The following is a 20,670-nucleotide window of genomic DNA, read 5'->3' on the forward strand; positions in this document are numbered from 1 at the left end:
TATGTCCTAATTTGCAAAGGAAGAAACACCATTCATATGTATGAAAAATACATCGGCCCAATCTTCAATCATCCTTCTGCCAATGGGTGATGGCAATGCTGCTTTTAGACTGGCCCCTAACATGAAAACTGCCTGGTTTGGTAGTACCTGTAGTATGGTGTTCCTGCCTATGTAAATAAGGACATATTCAATTGTGGAGCTCATATCCCTATTAATTTCAAAAGAAACTTTTAATACAAAATGTTTTACTTTTCAGTGGTACTTTCATTGTATAAAGTTTAATTTGTATAGGGGTAAAGGAAAAAAAGGTTTGGGGTGTATTGTTGCCTGGCATTATTTATTAGCACACATCTCGGATTGATGAGAATTAAACATATTTCCACAATTAGTATTTCTTAGGACTTTTAGTCTGTCGTTCTGGACAACTCATAGAAATGATCTATGCTGAAAACAAATATTTGACAATTAGTTCTATTTTTGGCTCCAGAATGGGTTACTTTACCTGGACTATGTGGGATCTGGTTGGTTGGTGTTGCTGGTAACACCAGGGTGTTACTCATTCCCAGGACACTTCCCCAACTGGGAACGATGAAGAGTATTTTGCTCCCTCCTGTGGTCAGTTTCCGACACCACACCGAGCTACTCAAACAGTCCTCCCTTTAGGACCAAGCGACTACATTTATCGAGTCGAATAAACTTAAGCGCAACTTGGTGAAAACGACCAAGAGTGAAAACTCTCACATGTTCCGTCCAGATTCAGGAGCTCCTATGTGGGACAAGAAGACACTGTGAAAGTATGATTCTGGAGGAATTGAAGCAATAAACTACATGATCACCCGGTAGTTTCACAGCATAAAGGATAAATATCGCTCTCAAGCAGATTTTGGACAGATTTGTCCGTGGTGGGTTGCTCACGGTAATTTAGCTAGATGGCTAAGTTAGCATGGACAGCGTATGTTTAGATTACTTGTAAAGGCTAGAAAATAAGCGGTTGATCTCTGCATAAGTCATGCTTTCATTGCTATAGAAATGAATTGACGGTATTGTTGTTCTGCACCATCTCTAACATGTTAGCAATCAGGCAAAGCATATTATAACAACTATCGATTTGCTAGCTGTATATGCTAGGTATCCTGTCAGCCTAGCGTGAGCTTGATGTCCGTGACATTCTCTCCGTTGTAACGTTATATGGAAATTTAAATGACTTTGTTTGTGGAGACGTTCAGCTGCATGTTTGCTAACTGGTATGCCCCTAACGTCATAAGTTAAGAAAGGGTTTATATATGTCAGTGATTGCACCCATTGTACCCAGCCTTGAATGTAAACAAATCCAAACTTGACAGTATAAGCTTGCTACCTTATGTTAGCAAGTCGTCAGTTGTGTGCTAGCCGTACAGTATGGTTGACGTTGGCAGAAATAACTATTGGCAATTGTGTGCAATATTTTTGAGTACCGTACTCTTTCATCGTAATATGAATATGGAAAGTTTCACAAATGTGTCATATTTAAAACGCTTTTCGGGATTCACTTGCAAATCAGCAAGTTGCACTGAATGTCGGTCAAAATGTTACTCGAGGGCGGGGATGGTTCACAGCCTCTCGCGAGCTGTTTGCTAGGCCTGAAAGGAAGTTAAAATATTTTTTTTTTCACTAGTGCTTGCATTGCAGTTAAGCTCGTTTGTATCTCACCGATGATAGCACCGATGATCGGTAGCACATCAGACAATCAGCTTGCTGGTCATTTCTTGCGTTGTATGATTTTAGCCAGCTAGATCAGAGTGTGTTGTAAGATAACGATCTAATCGCTAACAGCTGATCATTTTGTCATTTTTTAGCAATGGATCCCGAGCGACAGAAGCGAAAAGAGGAAATTCAAAAAGCGCTGGGTTTTATTCAGTAAGTTAGATATCCGTTTTCATTCATGAATGCTTTTATGTTAATTAACCTTAAGAATTAAATCACACGTATAGTGTTGTTCGTTTACTGTGACTGTCTTTGATGTAGGTCATCATTGCCTTTTCCTGAACCAGAGGGCTATGAGGTAGGTATTGTTTTTTTATTAGTTTAAGAAAGCTTTACTCTTGCTCATCATTTTATTTTCACCAGATCAACAGTAGAAATATTCATCGGCATTTATCTTGTTGTATTATTCCCAGGCATTTTTGACCCAGCTGGTGTGCAATCTTCTGGATGAGGGAAATGCAACATTTAGGGATGGGGAGTGGAGACAGGCTGCAGTGAACTACAGTGAGGGGGTCAATGTGGCACGCTATGCCCAGTCTGAGGCATTGGTCATTCCCCCTGAACTGTTGGAGAGCCTCTATGTAAACCGGGCAGCCGCTCATCATCACACTGTGAGTCTCACTGAACATGGACACTTAGAACTGTGTCATTAGAACTTGTATACAAAAAAAATTGACAGTGAATAGATAATAACCTGCCATTTATACATTGCGTTTAAAGTGTAAAAAGTGGCAGTTCAACATCCTCAATACTTAACTGATAGTGATGTCTCATTCAGCAGAGATTGTTTTAACAAACATTAAACACAATTTATCTATCCATGTAGTCACATTTTCATGTCAAACCCTTATTCATGTAATAATCCCTGACTATCTCGGCCTATTTTGCTCTCTTTCTTTCTCTCTCTCTTTCTCTCTCTCTCTCTCTCTCTCTCTTTCTCTCTCTCTCTCTCTCTTTCTCTCTATGTCCAGGGAGACTACGAGCGTGGTGTGCAGGACTGCGACAGCGCGCTGTGCGTGTCTGAGGGCAGTCGCCGGGCTCTCTACCGCAAGGCATTGTGCCTGCGTGAAATGGGCCGCCTCCGTGAGGCATATGAGTGTGGCACAGGATGCCTCCTCACTGCCCCGCAAGTAAGTGCCCCATGGTGCTCTAACCCCCCTGGGTAACAGTACTCTGCCCCCCTGGGTAACGGTACTCTGCCCCCCTGGGTAACATTACTCTGCCCCCCTGGGTAACATTACTCAGCCCCCCTGGGTAACATTACTCAGCCCCTCTGGGTAACAGTGCTCTACCCCCGTTGTACCTTGAGTTGGTCTGTGGCATGAAACCTGCCTGTGTCATAATCACTTATTTAGATTATGATTTATTATTACACAATAGTTAGATAATTAAATGTATTATGATTTGTTTAAAAAAGGTCCATTAGTAAAACATGAATTGAATGTAAAGTGATCAGAGACAGGTAGGCGGGAATGCATGCACTTAGACCATGTAGCAGCATGACCAAATGTGCATCTGTTCCCTTACCCAATCATTAGAGTTATTAGGAGACTGCAGGGTTTGTCTCATTACTGCATTTCTCATTAGTTGATTTTATTTTTTTTGTCCGTGAATGCCAACCTCGGTCCATCCTTTTCTGCTCTCTAATTGCTCTCAGGACAGACAAGTGAGCGAGCTAGCCCAGGAGCTGGCCAATAAACTGGGTTTGAAGATCCGTAAGGCTTACGTAAGCCCTCAGGTGTGTGCGCGCGGTTAAAAACCCTTTTGTGCATGCATGAATGGTTGCAGTAAAATAGACACTCAGAAAAAGTTCGCCCTGCAGTTTCATACAGTCTGTATGGAAAGCAGAATTCATTTCTGATGAATCCTTGTGGTACTTGTGATGGGTTGCATCCTTTTGTGCAGGTGGACTCGAGCATGGCTGGGTCTGAAAGCAATGGCGATGGGACTCCTTCCCCCGGGGAGGTAGGTGATCTTTGCCGACATCATGGTTTGCCCATGTTTATCTGTTTAGTATGTGTATTTATGTTTAGTATGTGTATTTATGTTTAGTATCTATATTGTATATTTATTGTTTATCTAGTAGGTCTACTACTCTGTCTTTCATATGTTTATCTAATGTTCAGTACTTATTGTTAAGTTATGTAATATCATGTTGGAGTACTTACAGTCATGGACGAAAATGTTGGCACCCTTGCACTTTTGTCAGATAATGCACCACTACTCCCAGAAAAGTGTTGCAATTACAAATGTTTTTGCATTTACATGTTTATTTACTTAGTTTGCATTGGAAAAACACAAAAAATCTGAGAAATAATGCCCAATCTGACTTTATTCCACATAAAACTCAAAAAAGGGCCGGGCAAAATTATTGGCACCCTCAACTTTATAATGGGGAGAACACCCTTAAAAATAAAGAAATACAAATATCTGAAATCAATTTCTTCCTGTAACCATTAATGAGGTGTCTTACACCTCTCTACTGGAATTTCGGACCACTCTTCTTTTGCCAACTGCTCCAGGTCTCTCACATTTGAAGGGTGACTTCTGCCAACTACTGATTTGAGATCATGCCCCAGTTGTGCTATGGGATTAAGATCTGGAGTCATCTCGGACACTTCAGAACTCTCCAGTGCTTTGTCTTAACCATTTCTGGGTACTTTTTTAAGTGTGCTATGGGTCATTGTCCTGCTGTAAGACCCATGTCCTCTGACGGAGACCCAACTTTCTGACACTGGGCCCTACATTGCGCCCAAAAATGATTTGGTAGTCCTCAGATTTCCTGATGCTATGCACATAGTCAAGGCATCAGGTTTCAGAAGCAGCAAAGCAACTCCAAAACATCGGCCCAGCTCCACCATATTAGCCTGTATGGACCGTGTTCTTTTCTTTGAAGGCCTCATTTCGTTGTCTGTAAACTACTTTACCAAAAAGTTCTACTTTGGTCTCATCTATCTACAGGACGTTCTCCCAGAATGATTTTGGCTTCCCCAAGAAAGTTTTGTCAAACTCAAGTCTGGCTTTTTTAGGTCTCTGTGTCAGCAGTGGGGTCCTCTGGGTCTCCTACCATAGCATCCCATTTCATTCAAATGGCGGCGGATAGTGCAAGCTGACACCGTTGTACCCTTTGTCTGCAGGGTAGCTTGAATTTATTTGGAAGTTGTTCAAGGTTATTTATCCACCATTCAAACAATCTTTTGTTGCATTCTGTCATCAATTTTTCTCTTCCTTCCACATCCAGGGAGGTTAGTGACAATGCCATGGGCTGTAAACTTGTTGATGACACTGCGCACAGTGGACACAGGAACATTAAGATCTCTGGAGATGGACTTGTAGCCTTGAGATTGTCCATGCTTTTCTACAATTTTGGTTCTCAAATCCTCAGACAATTTTTTGCTCTTCTTTCTTTTCCCCATGCTCAGCGCGGTATACACAGACACACAACATAAAGGTTGAGTCAACTTTGCTCCATTTTAACTGGTTGCAAATGTGATTTCTGTATTACCAGCATCTGTGGCTCGCCACAGGTGAGTTTAAATAAAGATTAAAGGAGAATTACATGCCTAAAATACAATTATTTCTTAAAGGCACAATATGCAACAATTATGCTTCAGGATCAGGGTTAGGATAAGCAGTTTAACCTTAAAATAACAGCTTAAAAAAAATTGGGGCGCTACAATGACTTTTAATATGGAGAATTGCGTCCGTGCCAATGGCATAGCAGGGTCGATAGGCATATAACTGCCTTCTGTAGTTTTGCCTGCCGATGCCCGCCGACCTGACCTGACCTTCTGCCGATCTAGTAAGTAGCTTATTTGCCGTCTTGCTTAGTCTTGTGTTGCACGTGATTGATGTTTGACTGTGTAAGGACAGTCGTTGAGTAATTTGTTTGTCATAATGTCAAAGTCAGCACATTTCAAGAGATTTCGTTAGTTTTAGCTGCTAGCATACCTTTAGCGAATAGCTATTAATCCTTAATGCACCTTTAAGGGTGCCAACAATTTTGTCCGGCCCTTTTTTGAGTTTTATGTGGAATAAAGTCAGATTTGGCATTATTTGTCAGATTTTTTGTGTTTTACCAATGCAAACTAAGTAAATAAGCATGTGAATACAAAAGCATTTGTAATTGCAACTCTTTTCTGGGAGTAGTGGTGCATTATCTGACAGAATTGCAAGGGTGCCAACATTTTCGTCCATGACTGTATATGTTTATTTGGAGTACTTACATGTTTATATGTTATGTCTTGTTATGTTATGGTAGTGTGGTATGGTGTCCTGTCATAAAAATTTCAGTGCCCAGTCCAACTCTGTTGTTCTGTGTATCTGACAATAATAATAAAAAAAAAAGACTTGGAGACTATACTCATTTTATAACCTGACAGAAGTTGGCTCTAAAACCTCCGAAGTCAACCTCCTTTTGATTTTTTTTTTTTTCAGATGTCCTCCAATGGCCTTGAGTCTTTAAGTGAAATGGGATCAGGTAATGCAACAAGAATATTTTTTTACTTTGAAAAAAATGCCCTTTACATTTTGAGGAAAAAGAAGTCAACTCGAAAGTTTCCAACATTTAGGCCCTCATCCATTTAGTTCAGTTCAGTTCCTCGGATGTGTTTCCATGGCTCGGCATGACTTGCACAATAGTGTCAAATGAGATTTCCCGTTATAGTTGTCTGTCCCTCTGTCTTTTTTTTTACTCCTCCCTTTCCTCGCTGCAGACAGTGCTCAGTGCATCCCTGCCCCGCTGGCCACGCCCATCCCTGTGAGTGACGATGCAGCCCCTTCCTCCCTGTCGCCCAGCATGCCCCCCGAGACGCCTGAGAGCCCTGGGCAGGGCCTGGCGGGCAGTGTGCAATTCTCGGTGCCCGTCTCCGAACACATGGGCGACTGCGGCGTCATCAGTGAGGATCTGGACAGCCTGCTGGACTGCCTTCCTAAGGGATCTGAGGTCAGCTCGGTGAGTAACCTTGCCATGGTTCCCCTGCACCACCACCCGAGAACACAGGATGGAAGGGCGGAAAGGAAGAGGATAAATTGGTTGGGTGGGGTCGGAGGGGAAGGGACAAAAACGGAAAAGGAGATAAGTAAGGAAGTAAAGAAAGATGAAAAGAAGATAAAGGTCTAGGCAAAACTGATGAGGACAGAAAGGGTACAGGACGGAGAAGGTCAGAGGGGCGGAATGAGGGGAAAAGGGCAGATGAAATGATGGGCAGGTGGGGGTCGCAGGAAGGAGGGAAAAGAGAGAGCCCAAGAATGTGCAACAGGAAGAGGAAGAGCAGAGGGAGGGTCACAATGGAGGGCTGAGAAGTGGGTTAGAGTTAACATTAGAGTTAGAGCGTATGGGAGGGGAATGAGGAGCCGCCAGTGAAAGCTGAAGTCATCTGCACTTCCCTGCAGGGCGTCTTGTGTTTCTCGTCAGTTTCTGTGTGTGTCTAGATCAATAGCACACTCCCTGGATGAGTCAGCAGTAGATCACATGGTGGACACTGATACGACCCCTCTTCATTTGTTTTTTTAGATGCTTGACTACTAAGGGCAGAAGCTGTGATATTGCTGCCAAAAGACGTCATCATATGATTACAAAAAAACTTAATTCGAGTGCGTACTTGATGATATTTGCGCATAGCAGTATTTGAACAATCATATCTTGGTTTGAACCTTTTGAATGACTACATGTTCTGCATATGCTGCACCGCTGAAGCCTGTCAGCCAAGTTCCAAGTTTCAACTGTTGTCTACTTGGATTCATTGCACATTTTAGGCCTGTGGCTGATGTATTATGACCTTAATTTGACACCCCAACAAAGGCTTAAACCTATAACCACGCCAAGCCTCTCTTTAGCCTTGCTGCTTGTTATCTTCCTGGAGCGTGATCCCTATACTTCTCTCCCCTTCTCCAGAACACTGTCCAGGGAGCCATTCCCACCAACCTCCCGAACACAGCGGTGGCCCTGCGGTCTGCGTACCCCTCCAGTCTGCCGGCCCCTTCCCCCCAGCTGCCTGCCGCCTACTTCAGCTCGGCGGTCAGCCCACTCTCCTCCCTGGAGTCGTTCTCCATGCTGGGCCAGAGTGAGGCCTCCAGTCAGAGGCTGGACGCTCTGGGCTTCTCCACCGGAGCTGGAGCCACTGACATGGCAGGGAAGGGGGGCGTAGGGTCCCCCGAGTCTGGGGGTTTGGACTCGCTGTCCGAGTACACCCTGCCTGGTGAGTGGTAGAGAATTCGGTGTCCTAATTATGCTGGTTGGTGATCATGACACCAAGGGCCTCCTTTGACCTTGAATGTAAAACAACTGCTATTATGCAAGCAGCAATATCTTTCAGTTCAGGACTTTTTTTAGCTGTGGTTTTATCTGTGAACATGAGTTTAAGCCGTGTGCAAACACTGAATTTTGCTGACCCTTATGATGAAGCTTTATTGCATTGCACAGTTGTAGCCTATTGTGTGCTTTGTTTGGTTTGCTGGTTCCTTATTTCTCTGTGTCAACCTCGGCAGGTGGCAGAATCAATCACAGTTTCATCCCAGGGCTGCGCAACCACAACTCGTCTCACACGGTAAGGCCCCTTAGGCACAGAACAAGGAACCTCTTTTATCCTTGGGAAATACCATCATGGCGTACTTTGTATGGTGATAGAGAACTTTGCGGCAATGAAAAGGTTACGCACATGGTGAAAGCCTCTCTATTGTATTACATTTTCCCTCACACCCTCCAAAGTTTTCACCTGTCATATTAGCTGCGTTAACACACTGGTCATGTAAAACACGTAGCGGGAACAGTACACTAACCATAATGGATAATCCCTGAGTCAGTACTGTTCCCATTACTAATTCCTACTCAAACAATGTTGCTGGCGAGAAGATAACTCCAAAGTAATGGAGTGGGTAATTGTTCAGTAGTTTCTGTTTGAAGTTTGGATGGTTATATGTAAATGTATATACATATTAACATGTTTTCCCATTAACAGAATGGTCCCACTGCCACCAACCTCTCCCTGTTGTCCAGGAATCCCCTTGCTGCCACACATGAGTTCAGACAGGCTTGCCATGCCTGCTACAGCCGAATAGGTAACCAGAATTGCTACTGATAACTCACAAAATGTCCTGTTGGGATTGATTACTTGGTCTTTTTGGAGTGATTGGTTGATGTTATAAACAAAATATTCAAAAATCGAAGTGAATGGTGATCCTATCCGTTTTTTAAAATCCATGTGAATGTGAACCAATATTTCACAGTCCGCTAATTAAATTCATCCCAATAATCAGGGCCCCGGGTGATGGACTACAAGTACCAGCCGGAGGCGGCCCACCGCTGCAAGAGAGACGTGCTGCTATGTCGCCTCAAAAACTCAGACGACCCCACTTGGAAGAGGGTGCGACCTCGGCCCGCCCGAAACAACTTCCTGGGCGCTTTTGTCCTCTGCAAAGGTAGGAGTGTCTGCTCTGATGATATTCATAACTACTCCATTCTGCAGTATTGATTGTAAAGCTCTGTCCTCAGTCCTCAGATTCAAATGGTTATTTATGTGGAGAAAAAGTAATTTGCTTTCCCAATGCAGCCATTCTGTATTGCTCTTAGCCTATTTCCAACATTCCCTGAAAGGCATTTAAAACCCTCCGCTCAAGTTACCATCAACTGGCAAGATGAGGCTTGCATTTCTTCTTCTCCTCTCATCCCTCTGTTCTCTTCCTCCCTCTCGCCCTCTTTCCTCGTTCCCTCCCGTCCACAGAGGTGCAAGAGCGGCAGGAGTGCCAGTATGGGGAGAACTGCACCTTCGCCTACTGCCAGGAGGAGATCGACGTGTGGACGCAGGAGCGCAAGGGAGCGCTGAGCCGCGAGCTGCTCTTCGACCCGCTGGGCACCAACGAGCGGCGGGCACTGAGTGTCACACGCCTGCTGCAGCTGCACATGGGCATGTTCATGTTCCTCTGTGAGGTAGGGCGTGTTTGCCCACATTTCCCAAATAGCCTAGCCTACCCCCTTTATCAATCTAAATGATCCCACTGTGCTAGCAAACTTATGTTTTTCAATCTCCATGGCCATAAAACCTTTCGCAAGCATTGAACAGACAAATACCATGATCTAGAGCGAACAACAACACACCAAGTAATGTAACTAACTCTATGTTGTGCGTTAGCAAACTGTTACTACAGTTGCTCCTGCCAAGCTAACTTGACGCAGTAAGGATGAGACAGTTTCTCTGAGCCAGCACACTAGCTCCAAACAGCAATACACACAATTCTCCTACTGCTATAAAATCACAACAATTATTATAAGCAATTATGTTGTGGAGTTCAGCATTTTAGCATGTGCCAGATCCCCCCCATCTCCTCCCACTCCTCTTCCCCTGTCCTGTGTTCAGGCATGAGCGCCTCCTGTCACTGCCTGTCTGGAATAGTGTTTTGTGGCAAGGTCCGAGACACTTCCTTTGTTTCCCATTGTCAGAGGGTGGGCTGTGTACGAATTCCGGATTTTCTATTCAGCGCACACATAGAACAGATAGTTAGCGGATAAGATAAAGAATCACAGAATTTGACAAAGTGTATTAGAGTAGAATTACTGATAACACCTTTAATCAGTCCACTTCTGTCTCTCTCTCCCATCCTCCCTGCCTTTCAGGAATGTTTTGACAGTAAGCCTCGCATCATTAGCAAGCGGAGCAAAGAGAATCTGGCTGTCTGCTCCAACCTCACCGCCCGCCACCCTTTCGACGATAATAAGTGAGTAAATGCTGTTCTGCTCCCTGTCCCTGTCAGCTCTCCAAAAAGCCTCCTATCTCCCCCAGTAATGGCTCCCAAATTCAATTTTCCTGTCCTTTTTGTCTGAGGACATCGCCTGCTGTCTGCTCTTATCTCCTGTCTCTGCTTTCTGTGTCTTGTAGTTTTTTTCTGTCCTTCATAACTTTCCACTGACTTTGCCCCTATTACTCACATATTTCGTTTGGTTTATTCTTCATGTTGTCTGTGCCCTATATGTTTTCTCTTTTCTTGTGCTTTCTTTTTTTCCCCCATTATTCCTTTACTCCTGTCTTCCTTTACGTGTGTCCCATACTGTCCATACTGTTCTCTTATCTGTACTTCTGTACTCATCGTCCATCAGCAGTTTTTTATTCCACTGCTACCATCTGCTTTCCTCCCCTTCTCCTGTGTGTGCCCTTCACCTTTGTTGTCCTTTCTTTGAGATTTTCTCTCCTTCACCATCTCCGTCTCTCTCTCTCTCTCTGTCTCTCTCTCTCTCTCTCTCTCTCTGTCCTCCTCCCGCAGGTGCCTGGTGCATGTGGTGCGCTCTGCCAACGTGCGCTACAGTAAGGTGCGCCCGCTACACCCGCTGTGCCAGTTTGACGTGTGCCGCCATGAGGTGCGCTACGGTTGCCAGCGTGAGGACAGCTGCTCGTTTGCCCACTCCGTCATCGAGCTGAAGTGCTGGGTGCTGCAGCAGGACACGGGTACATGCCGTCACACGCTAATCCTATCGCCTTGGCCTCTTCCAACTCTCTCCCACACACTCACTGACATTCACACACTCATTCTCACCCATACACACAACCATTTGGGTGTCGGTAGGCTTTATGATGCTAGCACGCCTTTTCGCCCTTTAGATTTTTATTGAGCAATGTGTTTACTATCTGTGTGTGTGTGTGTGTGTGTGTGTGTGTGTGTGTGTGTGTGTGTGTGTGTCATAATTAGGCATCACCCATGAGGAGATGGTGCAGGAGTCCAAGAGGCACTGGCAGAGGCTGGAGCAGAATGCACAGAGACAGAAGGTGGGGCTGTCAAGGGTGAGGGCACAGTGCTGTCATTTGTGCCCAGTCATTGTGGGCCCAAACTGGGCAGACCTGTAGGCTAGGGGTGGGAATCTCTTGGCACCTCTCGATTCGATTATGATTCAGAGGTCAACGATTTGATTCTAAACCGATTATCATCGATTCTAAACCGATAAAACGATTATTGATGCATCTCGATTTTTAAAACATTTTAGTTTGTTATCAGAGTCTCAAATCACTTCCTACTTTGCGATTGATCATTTAAGAAAATCAACAGATGAATTACCTTCTTTATTTTTTTATTAGTGAAAAAGCTTTACCCTGTCACAATTATGACTTTCTATGAACAATGCAATAATCGATTCAGCTTGCATTTCAACACAAAATGAATGTGTAAAAAAAATCGATTATGAACTTTTCTGAATCGAGACAGAATCGTTCTAGAGAGAATGGAGAGAAATCGAAGAATATTTTTTTTCCCCCCACCCCTACTGTAGGCTAATGTTACTGCTCTGCCGACACACTTCCCCATGTTGGTTGCATTATGCTGGAATGGATATACATGCTGAGTCATTGCTTGTGTCTTACCCCTTGTCTGTTGTTTTTTTAAAAAATGTATTTCTTCCTTCTTACCGACTTTCTCTCTTTTCCCACTTTTTCTTTCATTTCTCTCTCTCTCTCTCTCCAGCCCCATCACATCCCTCAGCAGCCAAGCTGCAGCAGTGCCTGCAACAGTGGAGGAGGTGTCGGGGGCATAGGTGGAGGCGACGGTATGCTGGGCCTAGGTGGGATGGGAGGAGGAGGTGGCAGCTGCGCCCGCGGCCGGGGTCTTAACCTTAAGATGAAGTTTGTTTGCGGACAGTGCTGGAGGGAGGGCCAGGTCAACGAGCCTGACAAGCAGCTAAAGTATTGCACAGCCAAGTCCAAGCACAGGTGAGCTGCCCTTACCATTAACAGTCGTTGGGAGTTGGTGATGGATTGTATGGGATCTGATGGAGAGGGGTGTGAGTGCGTGCGTACGAGCAAGAGTGCACATGAGCAATTCTGTCAGTGGCTGAAAAATTATGACAAGGTGATATCAGGTTTCCCACAGTCATAGAAATCTCGGAAAAGTCATGGAATTTTTAAATCCTATTTTCCAGGCCAGGAAAAGTGATACAATTCAGTAAATTCATTGAAAAATACATGAAATTCGATTTTGTTGTACCAGGGGCATTGGAGGTATAGGAGATAAACTATGAACATCTTATTGTATAGTTTATGGATTAATGCAAGTCACAGTGTGGGAAAAGTCCACATTTCCACAATGTCCGCAATAGTGGAAATGAATAGGAAATGTAATGTAAGTTGTCACACACGGTGACCACATTTTTTGTGAGGCGGGCATAAAAACGTTTTGAAAACATCAGTGGCCAACGTGTTCTCAGATACACTGATAAGCAGTAAGTGCACTTTGCTGGGGAAGTTATTTTTGCTTAAACGATATTTTACTGATTACGATTTCTAGCCTAACTTGTTTTGTAGTGTCACTGCTTTGAACATCGATTAGTAGGCAAAGTGAAGCGTATTTACGTTATTGCTTTTGCAAGATGTATATTTTGGCTTCAAAGCAACCTCTAATAGCAAGTAGGCTAAATCATGCTTTTCCTCTCAAAATGTTTGAAAAGTGTACGTTTAGATGCTACAGCAGGAAATATTTTTTTTTTTCTGAGGGTGACACCTCCACCACCCCCTAACTGTATCATCATAGCAGCCAGAAAACATATAACCCAACGATCCTCCACTGTAGGCTATTCATGGTTGCCAGCAGCTTCATCTATATGCAATATGCATTGATGCTGCTGCTCCTGAAATACACAATGTATGTTTGTAGGGCTAATGAAATGTATTATGTTATTGTATTCTTCCATTGATAATATTTCGTTGTGCAAATTTCTGCAGTGTGAGTTTCCACTGTAATTGACATACCCCAACTAGCCTATCCGAAAAGGAATGAAATAATAGTTAGGCCCAACATGTGGACTAATGGACGTAATTTTGTGTTGCGTAAAGTTGTGAAAGGTCATGGAAATGTCATTGTTAGCCATGGAAAGGTTTTGAAATCTTATCAGTGAAAGTGGGTGGAAACTCTGTGATATTGAGAAAGGATGAATCAGTGAGGGACTCCAAGGAGGTTTAGGATGAATGGAATTACTCTGAGCGGTTTACGTTTCACTTCTGAAACACACCTCTCCTTTTGTGTAAGGGGGGTATTTTCAGGTGAGTGATGTAATGGTAAATCTCCTGTGCCTAATGGTTCAATGACTCAGGGGCAGCTGTGGTAGAACCACACATGATGAGGAACACTTAGGCAAGGCACAGCCCAGGAATAGCTTTTCTTTTTCTTTGCGAATATGACAAGTGCACATTATTAATTTATCGGTATGTGTTGTCTCCTCTCTGTTTCCATTTCTCCTCCATGTTTTCCACTGCCCCTCTCTGTATCCCTCCCTCCCTTTTTCTATCCCTCCCTCACTCTCTCCCTCCCTCTCCCTATTCCTGTATCCCTCCCTCCCTCACTCTCTCCCTCCCTCCCTCCCTCCCTCCCTCCCTCCCTCCCTCTCCCTATTACTGTATCCCTCCCTCCCTCCCTCCCTGTCTCTATTCCTGTATCCCTCCCTCCCTCTCCCTATTCCTGTATCCCTCCCTCCCTCCCTCACTCTATCCCTCTATCCCTCCCTCACTCTATCCCTCCCTCCATCTTCGCCTCTCATTTGTTTTCCTCCCTCCCTTCTGTGCCCAGTTGGACTAAGGAGCGCCGGGTGCTGCTGGTGAAGTCCTTTGAGAAGAAGAAGTGGGTGGTGGTGCGGCCATTGCCTTTTTCGCGCACGTACCCCCAGCAGTATGACGTGAGTGCACAGTCACACCTCCTACGGGCAGATTGACCGCAGCGGAGAAGCTGCTTGCATAAGTCCCCTCAGCCTCATTCAGCCTTTAAATCAGGCAATTGAATCTCGCTTTTGTCTCAGTATGTGATGGACAATGACCTTTAAGAAAGTTAAAGGTTGGCCATAATCAAATTTCACTCGCTCTTGTGATATACTAACTTTATTACACATTTTGCGGTGTAAACACATAGACAAACGCACACAAAAATATTTCCTCTCCGATAGACTCTTACAAAAGCTTCCTCTCCATGTGTCTGTGATCCCCAGATGTGTGTTCACGTCATGAAGCAGAAGAAGTGTCACTACATTGGGAACTGCTCCTTTGCTCACAGCCTGGAGGAAAGGGACGTGTGGACCTACATGAAAAACAATAGCTGTGAGAACATTCCTCCTCTAACCCTCCTTTCTCTCTCTCTTTCTCTCTCACTCACTCAATCACCCTCCCTCTCTGCCAATCACTCCCTTGGAACTTGGTGTTCTATTCATCTAATTTTGTTTGGAAGTGATTATGAGCGTGCATACCTTGGGTGTGCAGCTATAGTAAGGTGGCAGTGGGTACAAAGGTTGCCTTTCACTAAAGTCAAGTGTTTTATAGAACGAGTTTGTGTACACACTTTAGCTCAGAGCATGACGACAGGGACTTTATTTTCCACTGTAACCCCGTCTTTGAAATGTCTGTCCCCGTTCACAGTGCGAGACATGCAGCAGATGTATGAAATGTGGCTGGCACTCACCAAACAGAACCGCAGCTCCGATGGAACGCTCATAACCCCACCCCCCGAAGAGAAACAGATCACCATGACAACAGATTACCACGAGTCAATAGTGAGTAGTGGGTGATGTCTTGTGAGTCATACCAAAGATTTTAGACCACTTACCAAGATAGTGACGTCTTTCGAATTGATTCGAATGATTGTGTCTACTGGCGCAAAAACATCTTGCGTCTTTCAGATCCACATCTTTCAGATATGGAATTAATCTTTTAAAAGGTAATTTAACCTGGCTCTTTATCTTAGGACACTTGAGGAAGCTTAGTGTGGCTTGTGTTTTTGCAAGAAAACTTGATGAGTTTCAAGCGCCAGTTTTAACTACTAACGCCAGTTTTCTCCAGATCAATTCACTGACATGTGACAGTCTTGGGCTCAAAATGATCAGAACTACCTGTGGAGTTTGAAAGACGGATCCAAAAGACCCTTAAGCACTCCAGAGATAAATAATGGATGGTGTTTTGGTAAAATCCCTTTGACTTAAATAAGGAAAGGGCTTTCTGTGGTCTGCATAAAGTGGTATAATCCCCCCTTCCCCTTGCAAACAGCGAACACGGAAGTGGTCACACATCTGTGGCTCTGGCTCCGCCTCTGTCCTGTCTGGTCATACTGTACCTGGCACATCTGTGTTTTTGTAATTATTTTCTTCCAACACATTTGTGCAATGTTAGTGTTTATTACAATTACTTTCTTTCGGAAAACCAAGATCTTTGCACTCATTAATTTTATAAATTTGTAATATATTGAAGCAAGTTACAGTAATAGGCCAGTCAGATTAAACTAATAATATTCACCAGCAGTTGTATCCATGTCTGATCCAATGGCCTGGATCTACCTTCAGGAGAGGGGTTGAAAAGCCTTGTTTTTGAAAGGCCTGGAACAGGGCGATCTAGTGCACAGTGATCAGGTGCATTCTAGTGACCTGTAAAGTAACATAACAATCCTTTGAGCATATAGCTCATATAGTCTCCACCTCCCTGAATCCACATACAGTTTGTCCCAGCACGCATGATTCCAAGTTTAAATTCCAGCTGTAACACGTGGTTCGGTAACTTTCTGGAGGCTATTCTGTTGAGGTGGCTTGCATTCCGTGTTTTACTGTGGTCACAGAGCTTCCTTAATGTATAGTCTTCAGGTTCTTTTTAGTCTTTATGGTGGATTTCTATAACTTTATGATTCAACATAGTTATGACTGTGTGTATTTGTGTTTGTTAATGTGTGTGTTTTCTCTCGGCAGGCAGGGCGTAGGTTGTCAGGCAGCGGTGACCTGTGACCCCGGCCAAAGTGAGGAGGAGCTGACCAATGAGCAGTGAGAGAGGATCAGGTTACCTGCAGTAGCTGCAGCACCAGCCTGCCCTCCAACCCACCCCCACCCTAATCAACCCCAACAGCAGTTTGTAAGCCCCTCCCTCCCAACACCACCATACATTTGGAAAACCTCAGGACCCCTCGCATATGAGAGGCAATATAACCGTCTGTAGGACCAAGTTGTTCAAAAACACAGCAGTGCGTGCACACACACACACACACACACACACACTCATACTTACTCTTGCAACATCCTCACATCCCACCTTTTCCACCCCTGCGGTTAAATCACCTGCTGGGCAGCACTGCTCTGAGATAAATGATAAAAGGTTGGCACGATGGCCAGTGATATGTGGGGACAATCTGATTATCCACCCCTCTCTTTTTGTGAAGAGGAAATTAAGCCAGAAATTATCTTATGTTTTTCTTTTCTTCCTTTTTTTGTTTGAATATAAATACTACTCTGGTTGTCTGCCATATTGGCAGAAGAGTATGAATGTATTAGCCAGCAAAGGCCATAATAAGGAAGTTTAAAAAATATTAAATAAAAAAAAACCTCAGACAAACTGTGGAATGTAATGTTATTTGGCAAACCAAGGTGAATCTTGGAGATATTAGATCTCATGTGAAAACACCCCCATCCTCCCACCACCCGAGCCCCACCCTAAGTCCTACCTCACTCATTAAATTGATCAAGCTGGCATGTCATCAGGCTGCACGCCAACCCCCCTCCACCTTTCCCTGAGGGCCCTACACATGCCTGTGCGCTCTCAGCCTAGCAGACCCACATGCAGGCATGCAGATAAGCCTACGCTGGAAGGGTTGTTTGTTGCCAGTCAGCAGCACTTACCTGAGCGCCTTCACCGCCCCAAGCTCAGGCAGCTGTGGCTCCAGTAGTCAAACTGTGGCAGCCATGTTCTATTTGGCTCCCAACCTTCTCCCTCATTCTCCCTTCTCCCCCCCCCCCCCAAAAAAAAAGGCTGTTGACGAACCAAAAGGGAACTATGGTTCTTCGCCATCCCTGATGTCTGTTAGCGTCGGTTTGTCCACAAGTTCAAGTATGGTCTGGCTGTGAAATGAGAACATGGCCTGTAGCCTTTCAGTGGTACACCGTACACTACACTGGTGAACCCTGAATGCTGAGGATTTGTTTGCAGGAATGGCTTAGGATTACAAAAGTAGTCAAATAATGCACCATTTGATGTGCCTATCTAGAGTTATAACCATTTCCAAAATATATAGTCAGGGCACGGCAATATATGCCTCAGGAGTCAGGGCAAGCTTTGTCCTTACCTTACCTACGTTAGAAAGGAATGTGGAGGTTTGTCTATATTCACACATGTTATACACATACATATTTACAACTATCGCTATATTACTAATGATTATTGATAACTTAGCCGTTAAGCTTAATTAAATATAACCTGACCTTGTATTGATTACATAGAAACTCTTGTTATTGAGCTATGCTATATGACATGTATTGCTGATTAGATGACTAGTGACCTTTTTTTTTTATTTTTATTGCTTCTGTGAGGGTCATTCCGACAGCCTTGAGTAAGTTTGGCCATGCTCTGTGCGACATAGGAGAAAGAAAAAAGAAACAAAAAACTTGCACAAGCAAGTGTATGATCAACATCCAAGAGAAAAATGTCAGTGTCTTCTGAAAGGTCTGTTGAAATACAGGATATCTTAACTTACTTGTGGAGACCACGTATCTAGCTGGCAGCCCTTCTCAACGGCTGAATCAGCTCCTGTCAGTTGTCATAGAGTTTGACAGAACCATAGAGTTTGGCTGCTTCTGGAATGGCCCAGGTGTATGCTTCACAAGAGGGATGTATTACTACTACTATTATTATGATGATGATGACTATGATAATGATTGCTCTATTATGACTATTTCTATCCTCTTATATGCCATTGATATACGTATACGTTAATTGCGATGTATAACTCTCTCTTTATATATATAAATATTATGTATCCATGTATGAATATTATACTTAATGGTAAATAGATGTCCATGTATGCTAAGTGGGCTGTCCATAAAGTTACTGATAGAAGGAGAAGGGGGCACCTGAGAAAATTTGTTGGCAGAGTGAGTGTCGGTATCGGTTACTTCATTATGCCAGTTTTCTGTGTGACTTCCCCATCGCTGTTGCACAATGATATGCCATAATACCCTTAGGTTGATTGGGCAGTAGGAATTTCGTAGGATAATTTGAAGTTACAGAATTACAGCCAGCATGAACATATACATGATATAAACTTTCCGGAAAGACAAACCCATTTAGATTCTTGACGATATTGGCTTAGGGCGCTAGTTTTGATTCCGTCGATCGATCTGTCAATCAAGAGGTGCGAAGTTTGAAGAGTCCCCCTGCCCCAAGTACTCTGTGATGATGTAATAATGCAACTTCCCAGTACCTGAGTTGCATAAGCTGCCCCGTGACCACACACAAAGCATACATTGATATTTATGTTTGTCTGCATAGCGCCTTAAACGATATATACTTATACAATTATAAAATGCCCCTAACATATATAATCGTACTCTTCCAATATATGATATAATGATATATATATATATATACACTTAGAAACTCATATAAGGAAAATAGGTAACAGGTGATGGATGTGTTTTTAGTGATTTTTCTTTCTCTCTGGTTGTTTGCAGAGTGTGGTTGTCTGTTACGTGCACAACCTCTCACCTAGCCTCCCTTTAAAAACTCCTAATTTAGACCATCATGAACTAGGAAGGAATGAGGGAGACAGAGCAGTGCACCAGACCATGGTCTCTTTCAGTTTATGTTCCCAGCTGGAGTGGTTATCCCTCCCTTTTCATAGATGAAAGGCCTGCTCCACACATTTGCAAACAGTCATATCAGAGGACTAGGATTTCTGACCACGGGCTGAGAGAGAGAACGAGAGAGAGCTTGGAGAAAAGATGAAGAATCACTCCCCACGACCCTGTCCGTCCCTTCCCAGTTTATCTTCACAACACATCCTGAACATGGAACTAGAATCTTTTGGGTTCTTTTGGAGATTAAGATCACACGTGGTTAGATGACTTATGTGTTCAGCTCTTTCCGCTAAAGAAAGGAGATTTTATTTTTCTTTGTAAATCAGCCCAGTCAACACACTGGTATGATTACTCACCCACTGTCAAGTAATTTCATTAACAGGTTGTTCAGTGTATAATTTCAACAAGTCCCCTTCAGTAGGTTATGTTTCCACCGTGTTCAGAAGAATAACAGTGGAAAACCTCACCTAGTTTTATTACAATTTGTTTTCAGTGTCTTGGTTGGCTGAAAAGAATCAGGGTTTTCAAAAAGGTGAAAAACAATGCCGCTTTTTGTACTGTGTTTTTACATTTGTTTGTTTTTCATTTCTCCTTTTTTCCCTGGTTGGAAGAGAAGTATGATCACAGTGGACCAAATCTCATGGAAGTGTTTAACAATAAAGAGATTGTTTTAGAAAAAAAAAAATGTCGTCTTATTTTCAATTATGCATTTTCTTCACTTTTTGCACGTTATGACTAGCGGATTGAGGATTGTGTGACATGAGTGCCCTGTGCTGACCAAACATAGCAATTACTCTAAGTGGAACCACTGAATAGTTTACCAACAATACCTGAACACTTGTCCAACACCAACGTTGAAGAGGGGGAAACATGACCTTGCTTAGGCCCGATGATAAACAGCATTTATACTGTATAAACTGTAAAGTGAATAGGTTTTATGGAATTCATGGGTCAACAGAATGGGATGGACTGGTTCTTTGCCACGTGCTCTAACTCGTTACTCGTAATCTTAAATGTAATGCATCTCTGCGTTGAGCACGTGTAGTGATTCTATGGATGTGGTGCTTTAAACTGAAAAGATATGAAACGTGCTGAATCACACCAAATGTCCCGAAAACATGCTCATGCATTGTCAAGTAGATTGGCAATATTTTGAGCTTCGATATCTATTTTCACAGTATGCAATACGTTTTTAAGACGGTGCCAAAAAAAACACGAAATCGTGCTTGAATCATTTCATAACAGATGTTTTCTCCTCTCGTAGGTTAGATAACGAGAAGAGGAATGCTATTGGTTTTCGCTCTGAAAATGACGTTGCGTAGAGTCAACCAGAACCTTACAATCGTTGCAGGGCGGTGTTTTTGCCA

At 43.5% G+C, this 20,670-nt stretch overlaps 1 protein-coding gene across 2 annotated transcripts; it reads left to right on the forward strand.

Moving 5' to 3' along the window:
• Nucleotides 1-724: 724 nt before the first annotated feature.
• zc3h7bb (zinc finger CCCH-type containing 7Bb) lies at nucleotides 725-19,958 on the forward strand. Of its 2 annotated transcripts, none has more exons than XM_080834137.1 (22): nucleotides 725-916; nucleotides 1,836-1,896; nucleotides 2,005-2,041; nucleotides 2,157-2,354; nucleotides 2,715-2,873; nucleotides 3,401-3,481; nucleotides 3,649-3,708; nucleotides 6,181-6,223; nucleotides 6,459-6,697; nucleotides 7,640-7,943; nucleotides 8,233-8,291; nucleotides 8,703-8,802; nucleotides 9,001-9,162; nucleotides 9,465-9,670; nucleotides 10,355-10,455; nucleotides 10,999-11,180; nucleotides 11,422-11,498; nucleotides 12,187-12,431; nucleotides 14,281-14,386; nucleotides 14,693-14,801; nucleotides 15,117-15,250; nucleotides 16,430-19,958. In XM_080834137.1, exons 2-22 carry the CDS (start codon nucleotides 1,838-1,840, stop codon nucleotides 16,463-16,465), a joined length of 2,697 nt encoding a protein of 898 aa, XP_080690263.1. In that variant the 5' UTR covers nucleotides 725-916; nucleotides 1,836-1,837; the 3' UTR covers nucleotides 16,466-19,958. The 2 variants fall into 2 exon arrangements, with proteins under 2 accessions (XP_080690263.1, XP_080690262.1); XM_080834136.1 differs by having other exon boundaries at nucleotides 725-902.
• The last annotated feature ends 712 nt before the right edge of the window (nucleotides 19,959-20,670 follow it).

This window comes from Sprattus sprattus (genome assembly GCF_963457725.1).
Source record: "Sprattus sprattus genome assembly, chromosome: 3".
Taxonomy (NCBI): domain Eukaryota; kingdom Metazoa; phylum Chordata; class Actinopteri; order Clupeiformes; family Clupeidae; genus Sprattus; species Sprattus sprattus.